At 41.1% G+C, this 14418-nt stretch overlaps 2 protein-coding genes across 5 annotated transcripts; both read left to right on the forward strand.

The window, feature by feature from the left end:
- The first annotated feature begins 713 nt into the window (after window positions 1-713).
- LOC124127960 lies at window positions 714-7146 on the forward strand. Of its 4 annotated transcripts, none has more exons than XR_007220047.1 (5): window positions 714-1023; window positions 1590-1655; window positions 2733-3086; window positions 4744-4852; window positions 5928-7146. XR_007220047.1 is itself a non-coding variant. In XM_048393130.1 (5 exons), exons 2-5 carry the CDS (start codon window positions 1604-1606, stop codon window positions 6262-6264), a joined length of 837 nt encoding a protein of 278 aa, XP_048249087.1. In that variant the 5' UTR covers window positions 720-1023; window positions 1590-1603; the 3' UTR covers window positions 6265-7146. The 4 variants fall into 4 exon arrangements, 3 of the variants coding, with proteins under 3 accessions (XP_048249087.1, XP_048249088.1, XP_048249089.1); XM_048393130.1 differs by having other exon boundaries at window positions 720-1023; window positions 2733-3071; XM_048393131.1 differs by lacking the exon at window positions 714-1023 and having other exon boundaries at window positions 1196-1655; window positions 2733-3071.
- Window positions 7147-7258: 112 nt separating this feature from the next.
- On the forward strand, window positions 7259-13768 carry LOC124125856 (scavenger receptor class F member 1-like). Its single transcript, XM_048393134.1, has 6 exons — window positions 7259-7978; window positions 9568-9751; window positions 10176-10241; window positions 11435-11773; window positions 12011-12131; window positions 12612-13768. The coding sequence occupies exons 3-6, from the start codon at window positions 10190-10192 to the stop codon at window positions 12877-12879; spliced, it is 780 nt and encodes a 259-aa protein (XP_048249091.1). The 5' UTR covers window positions 7259-7978; window positions 9568-9751; window positions 10176-10189; the 3' UTR covers window positions 12880-13768.
- The last annotated feature ends 650 nt before the right edge of the window (window positions 13769-14418 follow it).

The raw sequence follows: 14418 nt of genomic DNA on the forward strand, positions 1-14418 counted from the left end.
GATGGGGACGTGTGGGTGTAGAGATGAGGGGGTGCGGGTGTGGAGATGAGGTGTGGGGGGATGCGGGTGTAGAGATGGGGAGGTGCAGGTATAGAGATGGGGGACGTGCGGGTGTAGAGATGAGGAGGTGTGTACCAAAAATGTGATGTCACTAAAATTCTGTATCATACATTTTCATATCAGTATATACAAAATCAACTTCACGAAACATATTCTCTTACCCACGAGACCATTGTCGGAAACAAAGGAAGTCTGTCTAGTAACAATAAAACTGCTCTTTGCAAAATGATTAGTCTCGATTGACGAGTTAAATTAGAAATGTTCATGGTGGTAAAGGGAAGGAATCTTAACAAAGAAACAACATGAAATATTACAAGCAAAACAATATATTATCTTCCTGAATATTTTGTGTGTGGTAAATGATTGTGAAACAGACCATTAATATAATATACATCATGTTCATAATAAAGTGTTTAGACACAAATGCATGGAAATATGTCCTGATCTTCACGTGACAGTGGTGTATATCCGCCGCCTGGCTAGGAGGTAAGTATTACTTTCAATAGGATGTAAAATGTGATAAGGAAAGAAATGTACTAGTTGTGTAACAGAACATAGATCGCCAGACCCTCTGGTACGAGTGTGGAACGGACGATAATTGGGCTATTGTATCCCACTAGACTCAACGCAATATGACATGATCAATGCCCATCCTGTTATATTCTCAACTTCCTGGTGATTGTTGACGATTGTATGTCTGTGACCAGAGTCTAGAATCCAACATTTGCATGGAATTATTTCCTTTTCCTGCACGTGCCAGTGTTGATTTTCATCTTCCTGATAAGGAGGACAGTAACACCAACAGGAGCCATTGATCTATGTGTTGGAGCAGAAATTGTGTTTCCTGTGTAGCACATTAGTCACCAGCCCCCTCAGACACATGTGATACACATGACTATTGTGTCTCACTCAGCGGGCCTGCATGTTGTATCAACAGGGACTGTCCGTATAGAAGTTTGGGCTGTAAGTATATGATGTGCTGTAAGTATAGGCTGGGCTGTAAGTATATGCTGTGTTGTTAGTATATGCTGTGATGTAAGTATATGTTGTACTGTAAGTCTATGCCAGTACTGTAAGTATATGCTGGTACTGGTAGTATATGTTGTACTGTAAGTATATGTTGTACTGTGAGTATATGCTGTACTGTAAGTATATGCTGTGCTGTACTTATATGTTGTACTGTAAGTATGTCTGTGTTGTATGTATTGTTAAATGAGGTTTAATGCAGACCTTGTGTTATCCCCTTTATGCCATTGGAAACATCAGGTACCATCTTTCAACAACTAGTGTTACTAAACAATGTGATACTGATGAGTATTAATAAGGCACTCGGCTCCTTGCAGTGGCCACCCTACGTATATTCTCAGACTAGTGAGTACACAAAGTGCCACCCTCTTCTGGCCTAACTCTGCAACTCTTTGATGTCTGCATACCCATTTAGCGTTTACGTTTCGGCATCAAACACGTGTTGTTTTGTTATGTATGTAAATTGATGTGTTCTTGATCACATCATTGTTCTTTCACATCAGATTCAGTCATCATAATGGTCGCCTCGCTGCTGATGTGGATGACATGCTTGGTCATTGCTGCTGAAGGTAAAACATTGTATTTGCAAATCCAGTCTTTATTATTGGTACTACCCTTACATCAGTATATTATATTATTGAAGACAGGCTTGTCTAACGTGATGAGGTTTAATTGTGTTTATCGTCGTGTTCAAGACAATTTCATTTAAATAGCAACGTGTATACTTGTGTATGCACTAGCCCAGACTTCGTTTTGTAATCCTAGTTCGCTGAGATACCATGCCACAATATCACATTGATACCCCACTCCGACACTGCATACCGAATACAAGCTGACCAGTCCTTGTTTTATCGACTTAAGGCCGAGAGGAATGTAACAACATGTGCCCCCTTTATGTATTTTGGTATGACGCGGTTAGGCAATTGCATGAACGACCTTCAGCTGACGTTTTTGTGAATGTCAAATATTATTTCAACCTAACATATCACCTACCTAATAAAGTTACTATACTCCGTTTGCTGCGAAATCGTACCCATGAAATGCAATAGAGATTTAAATCAGAAAACGTCAATTCGTCCTAAATGGCATGAATGCTGTTTATTTATACATCCCAACTCGTCAACATAGTTTCAGACATTGTCATGAAGTAGAGAAGATATTGTGCAGCAAACCATCAGGTTACTGTTGGTGTTTCTAAGCCTGTTATTACAAGGTTTCTGCGCAATGAGCGTAACAGCTGAAGGGCATCACAATGGTAATCTCAAATCTTCTACAATCCCTCTCTTTTATAATATTAATCTTTAATTCCTGTCTCAACATTGTTCGCTACTTCATGATATATAATTTGATATCTAAGTTTTCATTCACTAGTTTACACTCACTAAACTATCAATATTAACATGTTGGTTGTAAAGAATAGTATTACTTCAAATATATAGCCATTTGTAAATAATAATTACATTTCCATATTTATTATATTTTTTTCTCAAAATCAAAGTCAGCAGAATAGTATCGCTAATGAATAATCAGTCGCATAATCTACTTACTGCAGTTAGGCATGTTTTCATCCTGTTAATCATCATGCTTATTATCCATAACATCATGTTCAAAAATACATTAATTAATACCTGCATCTTTACTTTCAGCTGGCCCCTGTATGGATAACCAACACTGTTCAGACTGTGACAACACGACAGGACATTGCCGCACTGTGTGTGACTCTGGGTATTTTGATCTGAAATGTTTGTCAGTTTGTGACGGATATTGTAAATATAACCTGTGTAGTCAGTCAGACGACGGTGGTGGACGTTGTACCGAGGGATGTGTCCCAGGATATCAAGGCAGGAGATGCAACATACCATGTGACAGTCCAGGAGGTAACTGTACAGCATGTCCAGGTGGTTGTAATGGAGGATATTGTCAGCTGGGCTCCTTCTGTGTATCTGGATGTGTAGACTCCTACTTCGGGACAGATTGTGAATCGGGTAGGTATTGACCAGGTCAGTATTATTACTCTCTTCAAGTCAATAGTGTATACACCCGAGGGAGCTGCAAATGACTTCTGAGACCTCACTGATCCATTAGCGGGCGTAATAATGGGACTCCCCGCACCTACCCTGACGCACGCACGCAAGCACGCCACCTTTGTCACATACAGACAAATCACATACCGTCATTAATATCAGTACAACAAAAGTTCCTGTGACATTGAATAAGATTTAATGCAAAGTTATGTTTTTTTTACCAAATCTGAAACAATTTCGGTTTGCAACAGATAAAAGACTTCTGTAAGTGTTCAAATGGTTCAATTTGCCATATTGACTTCAGAAAAAGCGTGATTTCATAAAAAAAAACATGAACATGGCAAAATGTCAATTTACAAACCAATAGCGTGTGTGTCCACCTCTGGTTGCGATGCAAGCAACACATCTTCGTCTCATCGACTGCACCAGGCGACGCACAAATGTCTTGTGAGATATCTGCCCATATCTGCTGGAGCATGTTTCGACGTTCCTGGAGTGTCTGTAGAGCACGTGGTTGACATCGAAGGCGCCGATCCATCTCATCCCACATGTGCTCGATTGGTGAGAGATCAGGGGAGCGAGCCGGCCAGGGGATGGCATTTACGTTGTTTTGTTGAATCCTGAACAAGTCAAGCGAGCAATATGAGGCCGGGCGTTGTCATATTGAAAGGTAATGCCTGGGCAATGACGACGCAAAAACGGTAGAACAACAGGGCCGATGATGTCGCGACAGTAGTCCTGTCCATTGATATTTCCCTCAACCACTAACAAACGGGTCCTCTTGTCTTGCTGTAACCCCACCCAATACCATAACACTGCCGCCCCCGAACCGATCTTCTTCCATGACACAATGATTAACGTAACGTTCACCTCGACGTCGGTACACTCGAATCCATCCATCGCTGTGGCTGAGGTGAAAACGAGACTCGTCAGTGAATAGAACTTGTCCCCACTGTATGGCCGTCCAGCGTAGACGCTGTCTGCACCACTGTAGACATGCTTGACGGTGGTTTCCTGTCACAATGGGACGTCTAGCGAACATTCTAGCGACATCCACTGCACATCTGAGGCAGCGACGTATACGGTTTGTAGAAATATTTGTCGAAGGCCAGGGATGCTCCTTGCACTCATCGTGCTGGCTGGAATCGATTTCGTAGGTGTGTTGTTCGAATCCAGTTGTCTTGTTGATTATTGATTACGCATGGCCTGCGATCCTGCTTCAAGCATACCAATGGCTCGCAGACGCTAATTTTCGGATAGGCGTGGCATTTCGTAATGTTGAATAATTGCGTAAGTGGTTGTTGTCAGCTCCATGGTAAACAATGCATCTGGAATCCCGTTAACGCACGTGTTTTAATATCCATTCTTGAGTAGTGAAATACACGGAGCTTGCATAAAAGTCAAATTTTGCATGGAATGCATGCTTTTCTGTAGCAGTTGCGTTTTTGTGACTTGATTCCATACATGTACTACAATAGTGAAAACCAAAATACACTAAAATATTGGTGTCACAGGCACTTATGTTGTTTAATACAATATACACGTTAATAACTCTGTATGTGCAGCTGTCTCTAGATGTATGTTGATGATATGAACTACGTTATCCCTCTACGTTACCGTTATCATGTGTCAGGTGGTACAGTGGGACTAGCTGTAGGACTGGCCACAACAGCTGTCAGTTTCATCGTGTTGATCTTCCTGGCAGTGTGCTGCAAGTGTAGTAAACACTTGAGGCGAATCAGGTGAGTGAGGGAGACATAATATTCCCAGATTTGGGGTCACAATTTGACCTCATACCATTATGGACGCAAGAGCTGATGGAGATCAATGAGGTAGTCAGTCAGTGTGACGTGGATGACTGTCTCATCATGCCCCCACGTCGTGAGATGTTGGTCATATCTGAGCCGAATGGTTCCAAGGCCCATGTTCTAGTAGTACAGGCTGCTGTGATTGAGGCAGCTGAAACATAGCAGTCAAATGTACGCCTTGGCGATTGTTGTTGTCATCATCGAACTGTTCTATAAAATAAAGTAATTTTGTAAAACTACACAAAATAGTAGGGGCATATTACTGGTTATGTTAAGCCTTCAGTAGTAACGCTAATATATACATTTGATAAAGGGGACACGTGATGAAATATTTGAATGACTGGATGAAGTTGCATGCGAATTGTTAGGCATCCTCTACCGTGCAACACATTATCGCCATTTTATTATAATAAATAAACTGTAGCTCTGACGTACCAAACTGTTCTGTTAGTAAATAAATGAAATTAACTCAACAAGAGTTAGTTGGACATAGCTCTATATTGAAATTAATAGAATAATTCGAACAATTACATTGTTATCCACAAAGCCAGGAGGACGGAAGTAATTAAGCTACAAGGCGACCCCAGTTGTAATAGTACACAACAATCAGAGCAGTGCATTGTGATAAGGAAGCTTGTTTCAATCCTGAAATGTTTAGTGCACGTTGATTGGAGGGTTCCTTTTAGTGATAATTGAAGTGATATGTCGTTGTGTAGCTGTACACTCTGAGAAACGAGTATTCAACAATAATGTTTGTAAAACCTTGAATATTGTTGCAAATATTGTAGCAAATATTGTTGCAAATATTGTTGCAAATAGTGTTGCAAATAGTGTTGCAAATACTGTTGCAAATATTGTTGCAAATATTGTTGCAAATACTGTTGCAAATATTGTTGCAAATATTGTTGCAAATATTGTTGCAAATATTGTTGCAAATATTGTTGCACGGTTTATTTGCTTAAATGTGGATCCATAAGTTATGACATCAATTTTATGTTTTATTTCACAGTGTCACCCAGGAAGAGCATGTTGTGCGCGACTCTGTTGCCGAGATGGGCGATGCCCCTGTCTATGAACTAGAATGGTATACTGACATCCCACAGTCAGAGGACGTTGTGCGCGACTCTGATGCCGAGGTGGGCGATGCCCCTGTCTATGAACTAGAATGGTATACTGACATCCCACTGAAAGATATGGCCATGGATCGTGAGTCACCTGATGGGAGCTGTGGAGGTGCAGGTGAAGCTGGTGGTGTGGAGGATGATGTGTATGACGTTGCAGATGGAGGCAAACGGGATCGTGCTGGTGTTATCGGCAATATCTATTCCAAAATATCCCATGCTTAGAAATCAAGTATTTCTTAAATATCGTTTGTAAACTGTTTGTTCATTGCGTAGTTCTTAGTTTGATCTGCCACCTATGAGGTCAAATTGATTGAGCATCTGTCCGGAGAGCAGAAGGTTGGTGGTCAGTCCCCAGGCCGTGTCATTCATGCCATACGTGTCACACGTGTCACACGTGTCATACGTATCATATGTGTTATACGTGTCATACGTGTTATACGTGTCATACGTGCCTTACGTGTCACACGTGTCATACGTGTCATACGTGTCATACGTGCCTTACGTGTCATACGTGTTATACGTGTCATACGTGTCTTACGTGCCATACGTGTCATACGTGTCATACGTGTCATACGTGTTATACGTGTCATACGTGCCTTACGTGTCATACGTGTCACACGTGCCATACGTGTCTTACGTATCACACGTGTCATACGTGTCTTACGTGTCATACGTGTCAAACGTGACATATGCGTCTTACGTGTCATACGTCTCATACGTGTCATTCGTGCCATACGTGTTATAAGTGTCATACGTGTCATTCGTGTCATGCGTGCCATACGTGTCATACGTGTCATTCGTGCCATACGTGTCATACGTGTCATACGTGTCCATCGTGTCATACGTGTCAAGATACGTTTACACATGGTTCATGTCGTGTCCCTGCCTTGTCATCGGCATTGAGACAGGGCTCCGAGTTAGGTGACCGTGCTTCAGTGAGATGACCGTGTTAAACTGTGGCTTGATATATCTGTGGTCAACTGTCGTGAACGAGCCAATACATCCAGCTCTCACTTAAGTTTGATGAGACTACATATAGAAAAATATGGTATGATGTTTGTAAGTATTGTAATATTTGTAAATATCAAAATGCATGAATATCCAGCATTTTCGTTGCCCTTTTGTTATAAATTTTGATTAAGTACTTCAACAGTGGACGTGTTGATTGAGACCAATTTTTATAAAATACATATCTTAACTGAAAGGTAGTGTTCAATATGCCATTTTGTATTTAGAATAGATTACAATCACATCATGGATGCCATAGGGACATATTACCTGCAGATCGGATGGTCATGCTCTGTGACTGATTGCTGATTGTACCTTGATACCTTGATCCTTGCTCGTGATTTGAGTAAATAGCGTGACAGGTCAATACCAGGGTAGCTGCTATATGGAGTACCTGCAGCGTTAAACTGTCATAAATGTTTATATCGAGTCCAGATTTGAAGCTTGGGGCGATGCTATACTTACAGCAGACAGAACAATCATCACTACAGTACCATGACACATGCGGCTTGAGGCGATCCTATACTTACGGCAGTCAGAACAATCATCACTACAGTTTACTGACACGTGTGGCTTGAGGCGATCCTATACTTACGGCAGTCAGAACAATCATAACTACAGTATACTGACACATGTGGCTTGAGGCGATCCTATACTTACGGCAGTCAGAACAATCATCACTACAGTTTACTGACACATGTGGCTTGAGGCGATCCTATACTTACGGCAGTCAGAACAATCATCACTACAGTTTACTGACACGTGTGGCTTGAGGCGATGCTATACTTACAGCAGTCAGAACAGGGAAGAAGCCATGCTATAAGCTTTTCCCTTCAACTCACTAAATACAAATTACAAAATATGACATTGCACACTTTCTCTATCATATCTTCTGAGGAGCAGCCGGGAGCAACACTTCTTGTATTAAGTAAGTTTATCCTTTTTGTCGGCAGAGCGTTATGCTCCTGCTAATGGCGTTGTTGAACTGATCCTTCATTGGACAAACATCATTCAGATTGAGCAGGACGTTGAATTAATTGTGTGATAAACAACCGATCCCCTTAGTAACGTCTCACAACGAGCACAGCTTATTGGGTAATCACGTCATGATGTTGAATTTATTGTGTGATAAACAACCGATCCCCTAAGTCACGTCTCACAACGAGAACAGCTTATTTGGAGATCACGTCTTATCAGGAATCATTGCATAGTGGGGGCGCATTGGGGTTGGGTGTTTGATACATGTTTACTTCATACGCACATCTCGTCAGGATTACTGCCTTGGTGATCAGCGGTAGAGCGGGTAAAACGTATCAAGAAAAACACACAACTATTCCAGGAAGTATAGTTGTACAGCGTATAAACCCATGGTTCAATGTATTCAAATCATTCGATGACATAAATATTGGTTTACTTCTACCAGTATCGTCAAATCCTTAGTTCCGCAGAGTCTAACAACTTCCTCCTGTACATGTGGTGTACCTTTCACATCTACAGTCAAGTTGATATGCTCAGTTGTAGGGAGAAATGGGGCGGTCGGGTGTCCTAGTGGTTAAACGCGTTCGCTCGTCACGCCGAAGACCCGGGTTCGATGCCCGACATGGGTATAATGTGTGAAGCCCATTTCTGGTGTCCCAATCGTGGTATTGCTAGAATATTGCTAAAAGCGGCGTAAAACCATACTGACTCACTCACTCACTCACTCACTGTAAGGAGAAGTTAAGGGTAGCCCTGTATTATATGGCATAAAATTCAATGCAGATTTGTAGCTCTCGGGAGTGCCATATCCCTTTGCCTCCCCGGGTCATACCATGAACCTATTTTTGTTTCTTCCAATCCCACATGTTCCTCAAGGATTATTTTTTTCAGTTTGTCAGGGTTGCACTGGGGTCGTAGACGTCTAAAACCCGCTTCACCTCTGTCTCTAACACCTTTAACACCAGTGAGTTAGGGTGTTTTAGCTTCAGGCAATAATAAACGGTATTTCAGTAACGTCATGGGTCGTCAACTTGACATGCGTGAAAGGCTATGTGGGCGTGTCTTAGACGTTTACTTCAGTGGAACGCTGACAAACCTGGAGCGAGAATCGGGGACACATGTTTATGAGATAGAATCAATCGTACAAGGTACACTGCATTTATGAGAGCTGTCTGTGGTTATGGAAATGATTTTTCTATTACTGAAATACTGATTAAGCCAGTATGAAACAGACGCTGATCCACTCACTGGTGGACCTGGTTTAGGGGTTTCAGGTCGGGGACCAGCGGGATGAAGTTGAAAGATGGTATGACCTGTTCCAACGTTTAATTTGAAAACTCTGTCACAACCTTGCACCTTTTTGTGTCTATCTGACATATGATCTTTTACATAAACAAAAAAAAATGAACTGAAAGGTTGTGTAACAGTAATTATGAAACAGGTTATTAATGTAATGATTAATCTTATGTTTTATGTATTCACGGGGTAATATTTCCTTATTTGTTGGTGAAATTGTTAATTTGTATCTTCTTTGTGAAGGGGGAAATAAAGCCGTCAACAGGAGACATGCATCTCTGTGGTTGTGAAACAAGGATGCTATATGTGCAACACATCCATCAACAGCCACCTGACGCCTGTGTGACACAGAACATCATTTGATCACATACAGCTGGTCTGTATAGTCTACCAACGGGACACATATGTATATCAGGCGAACTGTGATGTGAGTACATGCTTTGGTTATATATGAGGTGTAAAGGGGTTTTCATGTCGCACTAGAGGTGACTGAACGTTGATGCTACGAGCATGCAGATGTGTGTGTGTGTGTGTGTGTGTGTGTGTGTGTGTGTGTGTGTGCGTGCGTGCGTGCGTGCGTGCGTACGTGTATGTGTGCGTGTGTGTGCTACTTCTGACTGATGCCAGGCACATAATACAGCATTGATCTCCTACACAACGTGCATCTTCTGTATATTCCAAGAAAGGGGAGTGTACACATGTAGAACACTCTGCTGGACAAACTCTGCAGCGCTTGCTTTCTGTACACCCATTGCACGTCCATGTTCTTAGTCCTTGCATCCAACAAGTGATGTTTCACCCTGTATACTAATGGGCAATGTTTGTTTTGTCACTTACGTCTTCTTTAGCAGTTCAGGTCAACGGGATGGTCGTCTTGCTGCTGTTGTGGATGGCATGCATGGTAATTGCTACTGAAGGTAAAACCTTGTGTTCATAATAGTGTTCATCTACTCTTTTTATTTGATAGTATGCATACGTTAGTATACGTAAGTGGTATTCATATATTGTAATATTTATGAAGACTGGATTTTCTTAGGAGATGGGGTGAAACATTATTTCACTTGTTTAGCAGCATGTTTGAGCGTGGCTGACTTACTGGTCCCGATGTGTTCCAGTTCTATAACCATGCTCCAGTTTAACATTAATGAGTGAGTGAGTGGCTATGGTTTCACGCAGCTTTTTGCAATATTCCAGCAATCCCAATGCGGGGGACACCAGAAATGGGCTTCACGCATTGTACCCATGTCGGGAATCGAACCCGGTTCTTCGGCGTGACTAGCGAACGCGTTAACCACTAAGCTACCCGACCGCCCCTTAACATCAATTAACCTCTCAGACACAATATATTGACTCCCAAACGACCAGTACATGTTTGGTCGCCTTAATGCCGAGTGCCAGGCAGATAAGACTATGTACCGTATTTTGATATATTTTGGTATGGCGTTGCTTGGGACCAAATCACCGACCTTGCGTTCTCACACAGTTAATGATAGTCCTATGAATGCCAAATGCATTTGTTTTGTTTTTTCATTGTGATGTGTCACTCGCTTGATAACGATACGAGTATATGTGCATAAACGTCGACTTGAAATTTATAAATTATTTCTGTCTTAAGCACGATCTTTTTTCGGGAATAAAGTATATATACTTAGGCATATACTAAGTCCTGAAACATTCATCAAATTTCTCAATTGTATGCAATCATTTCTACTCACTACTGAACAACCATTTGTTTGTGGTTTAACGCAGCACTAAGCAATATTCCAATCTGGACCAGACAATGCAGTAATTGTCATTATTGGCATCGAGCTAGGCAACAGAGATACGACGGCATGCATCAACCTAATCAGTGAACCTGACTATCTGATCACATTAACCGGCACTCACTGAACTATTGATATGAACACGGATGTGCTAAGGTGTAGCTGGTCTTGATTCAATTATCTAGGTTAAGTCAGTTCTGCATATTTATCTAAGACATCGATATATTTTGGTATAGGAATAATCATCCTTGTAAGTTGCTTACCGTAGTCTTAATAAACATCATACTCAGTATCTACTAAATCCTATTCTCGAAAATGTTACCAAATACCTATATCTTAACTTTCAGCTGGTCAATGTAAGGATAACCAACACTGTTCAGACTGTGCCAACACGACGGGTCAGTGCCTCACTGTGTGTGACACTGGGTATTTTGATCTGAAATGTTTGTCTGTTTGTGACGGGTATTGTAAATATAACCTGTGTAGTCAGTCAGACGACGGTGGTGGACGTTGTACCGAGGGATGTATCCCAGGATATCAAGGCAGGAGGTGCAACATACCATGTGACAGTCCAGGAGGTAACTGTACAGCATGTCCAGGTGGTTGTGATGGAGGATATTGTCAGCTGGGCTCCTCCTGTGTGTCTGGATGTGTAGACTCCTACTTCGGGACCGACTGTGAATCTGGTAGGTGGCTGACATATAACAATGTCAATACTAATACTATCCCCAAGTCTATATTGTATATTCCCCCCGAGGGTTCTTTGAATTGCGTGTGATTGCAGGGGTCATATTCGTGTACAGTGGTAATATCGGACAGTCGGCAGGAGCCGCCACTTGCATTGTAACGATCTTCCTGGTTGGGTCAAGTTGTTCAAGAAGCCCCTGCTACTGCATTTACAAATTAACTTTGTTCTTTGTTAGGTGATAACGTGGAACTGACGATATCACTATCTACAGGGCTAGCTACAGCATCTGCGGTTTTCATTGTGATGGTTGTCGTTGCTTGGTGCTGCAGTTATTGTCAAAGCTTGAGGAACGACAGGTGAGTGAGTGACACAGACATGATGTTGTAAGACTGAAATACTGAACTCACATGTGACTTTAATCTCTCATTCAAGTCAATGTAAGATCTTGATAGGTCACCAGCAAACCACACTTGACGTAAAAGGCGACTATGCTTGTCGTAAGAGGCAACTTACGGGATTGGGTGGTAGGTTCGTTACTTGGTTGATGCATGTCATCGTAGCCAAATTGCATAGATACTTATGATGCTAATCATTGCCTGGATGGTCTGATCCAGACTCTATTTAGCCATATAGTTGGATATTGCGGAGCATGGCGTTAAAGAAACAACACATGAAACATATCGGAAACAAACATCATAATCTCAGTCTCGTTTTCCGTCAGGAGACTTATATCTCTATTGTTTCCTCGTAACATGATTTATCTTCAGTGAAGAATTCTTGCATGCAATTACTTTTAAGATCACCTGAGTAAGCTAACCAATCATTTCACCTTTCAGCTTTCAGCTGTACGTCACGCCTACCCACGACATGCATGCTCTAACAGGGGTCAGTGATGCTCCTCAATATGATGTTGTTGACGAAGTAAAGATGTATGATGCGCTCACTGGTGAGGGGCAAGCAGGCTGTGACAGTCGTTCCGGGTATGTGGGGCTGAGGTCGGTGCAGCATACCACCATATCACGTGGTCTGGAACATGCTGACTCAGCTGAACCGGGAACCTCATCAATGACTTGTGGGCGTGCAGGTGCTACGTTGTGTGTTTAAAATCATGACGTTATAGAAACAGAGGATGAAGATGTATCTGTTGCCGATATACATGTAGTCATCAAGATTCGCAACGGCAACACACTAAGGTGCAGCAAGTTCTATTTCTGTTCTAGCATTTTAGATAAAACCCAAATTTGTCAAACGAACGCAGGATGAAACTAGTGCTACATAGCATTGGATCATATTATTTTAGATTAAAAGTCAAGGATCGAGAAGTCTTAAATGTCTAGTGATTCAACGAGAGCGAACATCGCTCTGACAATACAAGGGTAATATCTGCATGCGTTAGAAGCAAGGACGAGCCTTCTATAGCTGCATGAATACACATCTCTGCTCTCATTTACCATTACCTATACAAAATAGGAAATCTAGTTCACCATTCATATGCCCGAGCAGAAGAATTGGGAATTTAAATACTGTCAATAGGGTTAGCTGTAATTACGTCTGATATTGTAGTCTTTGGTAGACATTTACAGGTTGGAAGAACATCAACATAAAAGGCCTATGATTATGAGAGACATGTACTTCTACACTGCGAATATTTTATAAATGAACGATTTTTTTTTCTTCTCATTCTTCTTGACAAACTGGATTTTGAAAGTTATGTTCAAAGTGAACTTTTGGAAGCGAATGATATGTTCGCACTATTTTGGGGCTCAGTAAACATACAATCTGGAATTATGAATCAGTTTACATGGGAAAACATATCATTAATATTCTGTGAAACGTATTAGATTAACCCCAATTAAATCTGTTGTATTGTAATAGTGCTCACTTGTGTATACAGTTAATGACGAAAATATATATATGTGTGTGTGTATATATGTGTATATGTGTATTTTATGTGTTAATAATACACATATCTGTATAAATACTAGCACAATGCATTTGCTCTGAGAATATCTTTGGATGTAACTCCTTGAGGAAATAAAGAAAGTCATTTATTCATTCATTCATGTTGGAAAAACATCAACATGAAAGGCCATGAAGCAGCTGTGAAACGTCCTGACGGAAAATAAACAATTCCATGTCACCACTTCCTGTTCTGTGGTGAAATTAAACCAGTTGTATCTTCAATACTTGTGTATGCTAACAGACTACGTCTTCGAGAATTATTTCATGAAAAAAGAACGCCTTAACACCCTTTAGCTTACTGAAAGTTAATTAATAGACTTGACTGGACGGCCGTTTTAATGCATGGCATGTATTGCCAAATCATTGAGACACTATCATGAATACACTCTCAATTTGATAAGGATTTTTACTTATATGCATGCCCCTAAATGTCACATTGTTAATTGAAATAACCATTGTCCAAACGATATGAAAGTGTCCGACGGACGTAAAGTAAACGCCTTAATTGGTTTATGTGTATTTCTGTCAGGTTTCAAATAAGGGAAGAGCACATTTCTCAACGCCTGAAAATATAAAAAACTGACACTCCAACATTCAATATATGATGCACTACATGATATTGTAAACTGCTTCCTTGTGTTTTAAACTGAAACTAGTTCGGGAGTGAGAGTGTTACACCGT

Source organism: Haliotis rufescens, unplaced genomic scaffold (genome assembly GCF_023055435.1).
Source record: "Haliotis rufescens isolate VD_foot unplaced genomic scaffold, xgHalRufe1.0.p SCAF_115, whole genome shotgun sequence".
Classification (NCBI taxonomy): domain Eukaryota; kingdom Metazoa; phylum Mollusca; class Gastropoda; order Lepetellida; family Haliotidae; genus Haliotis; species Haliotis rufescens.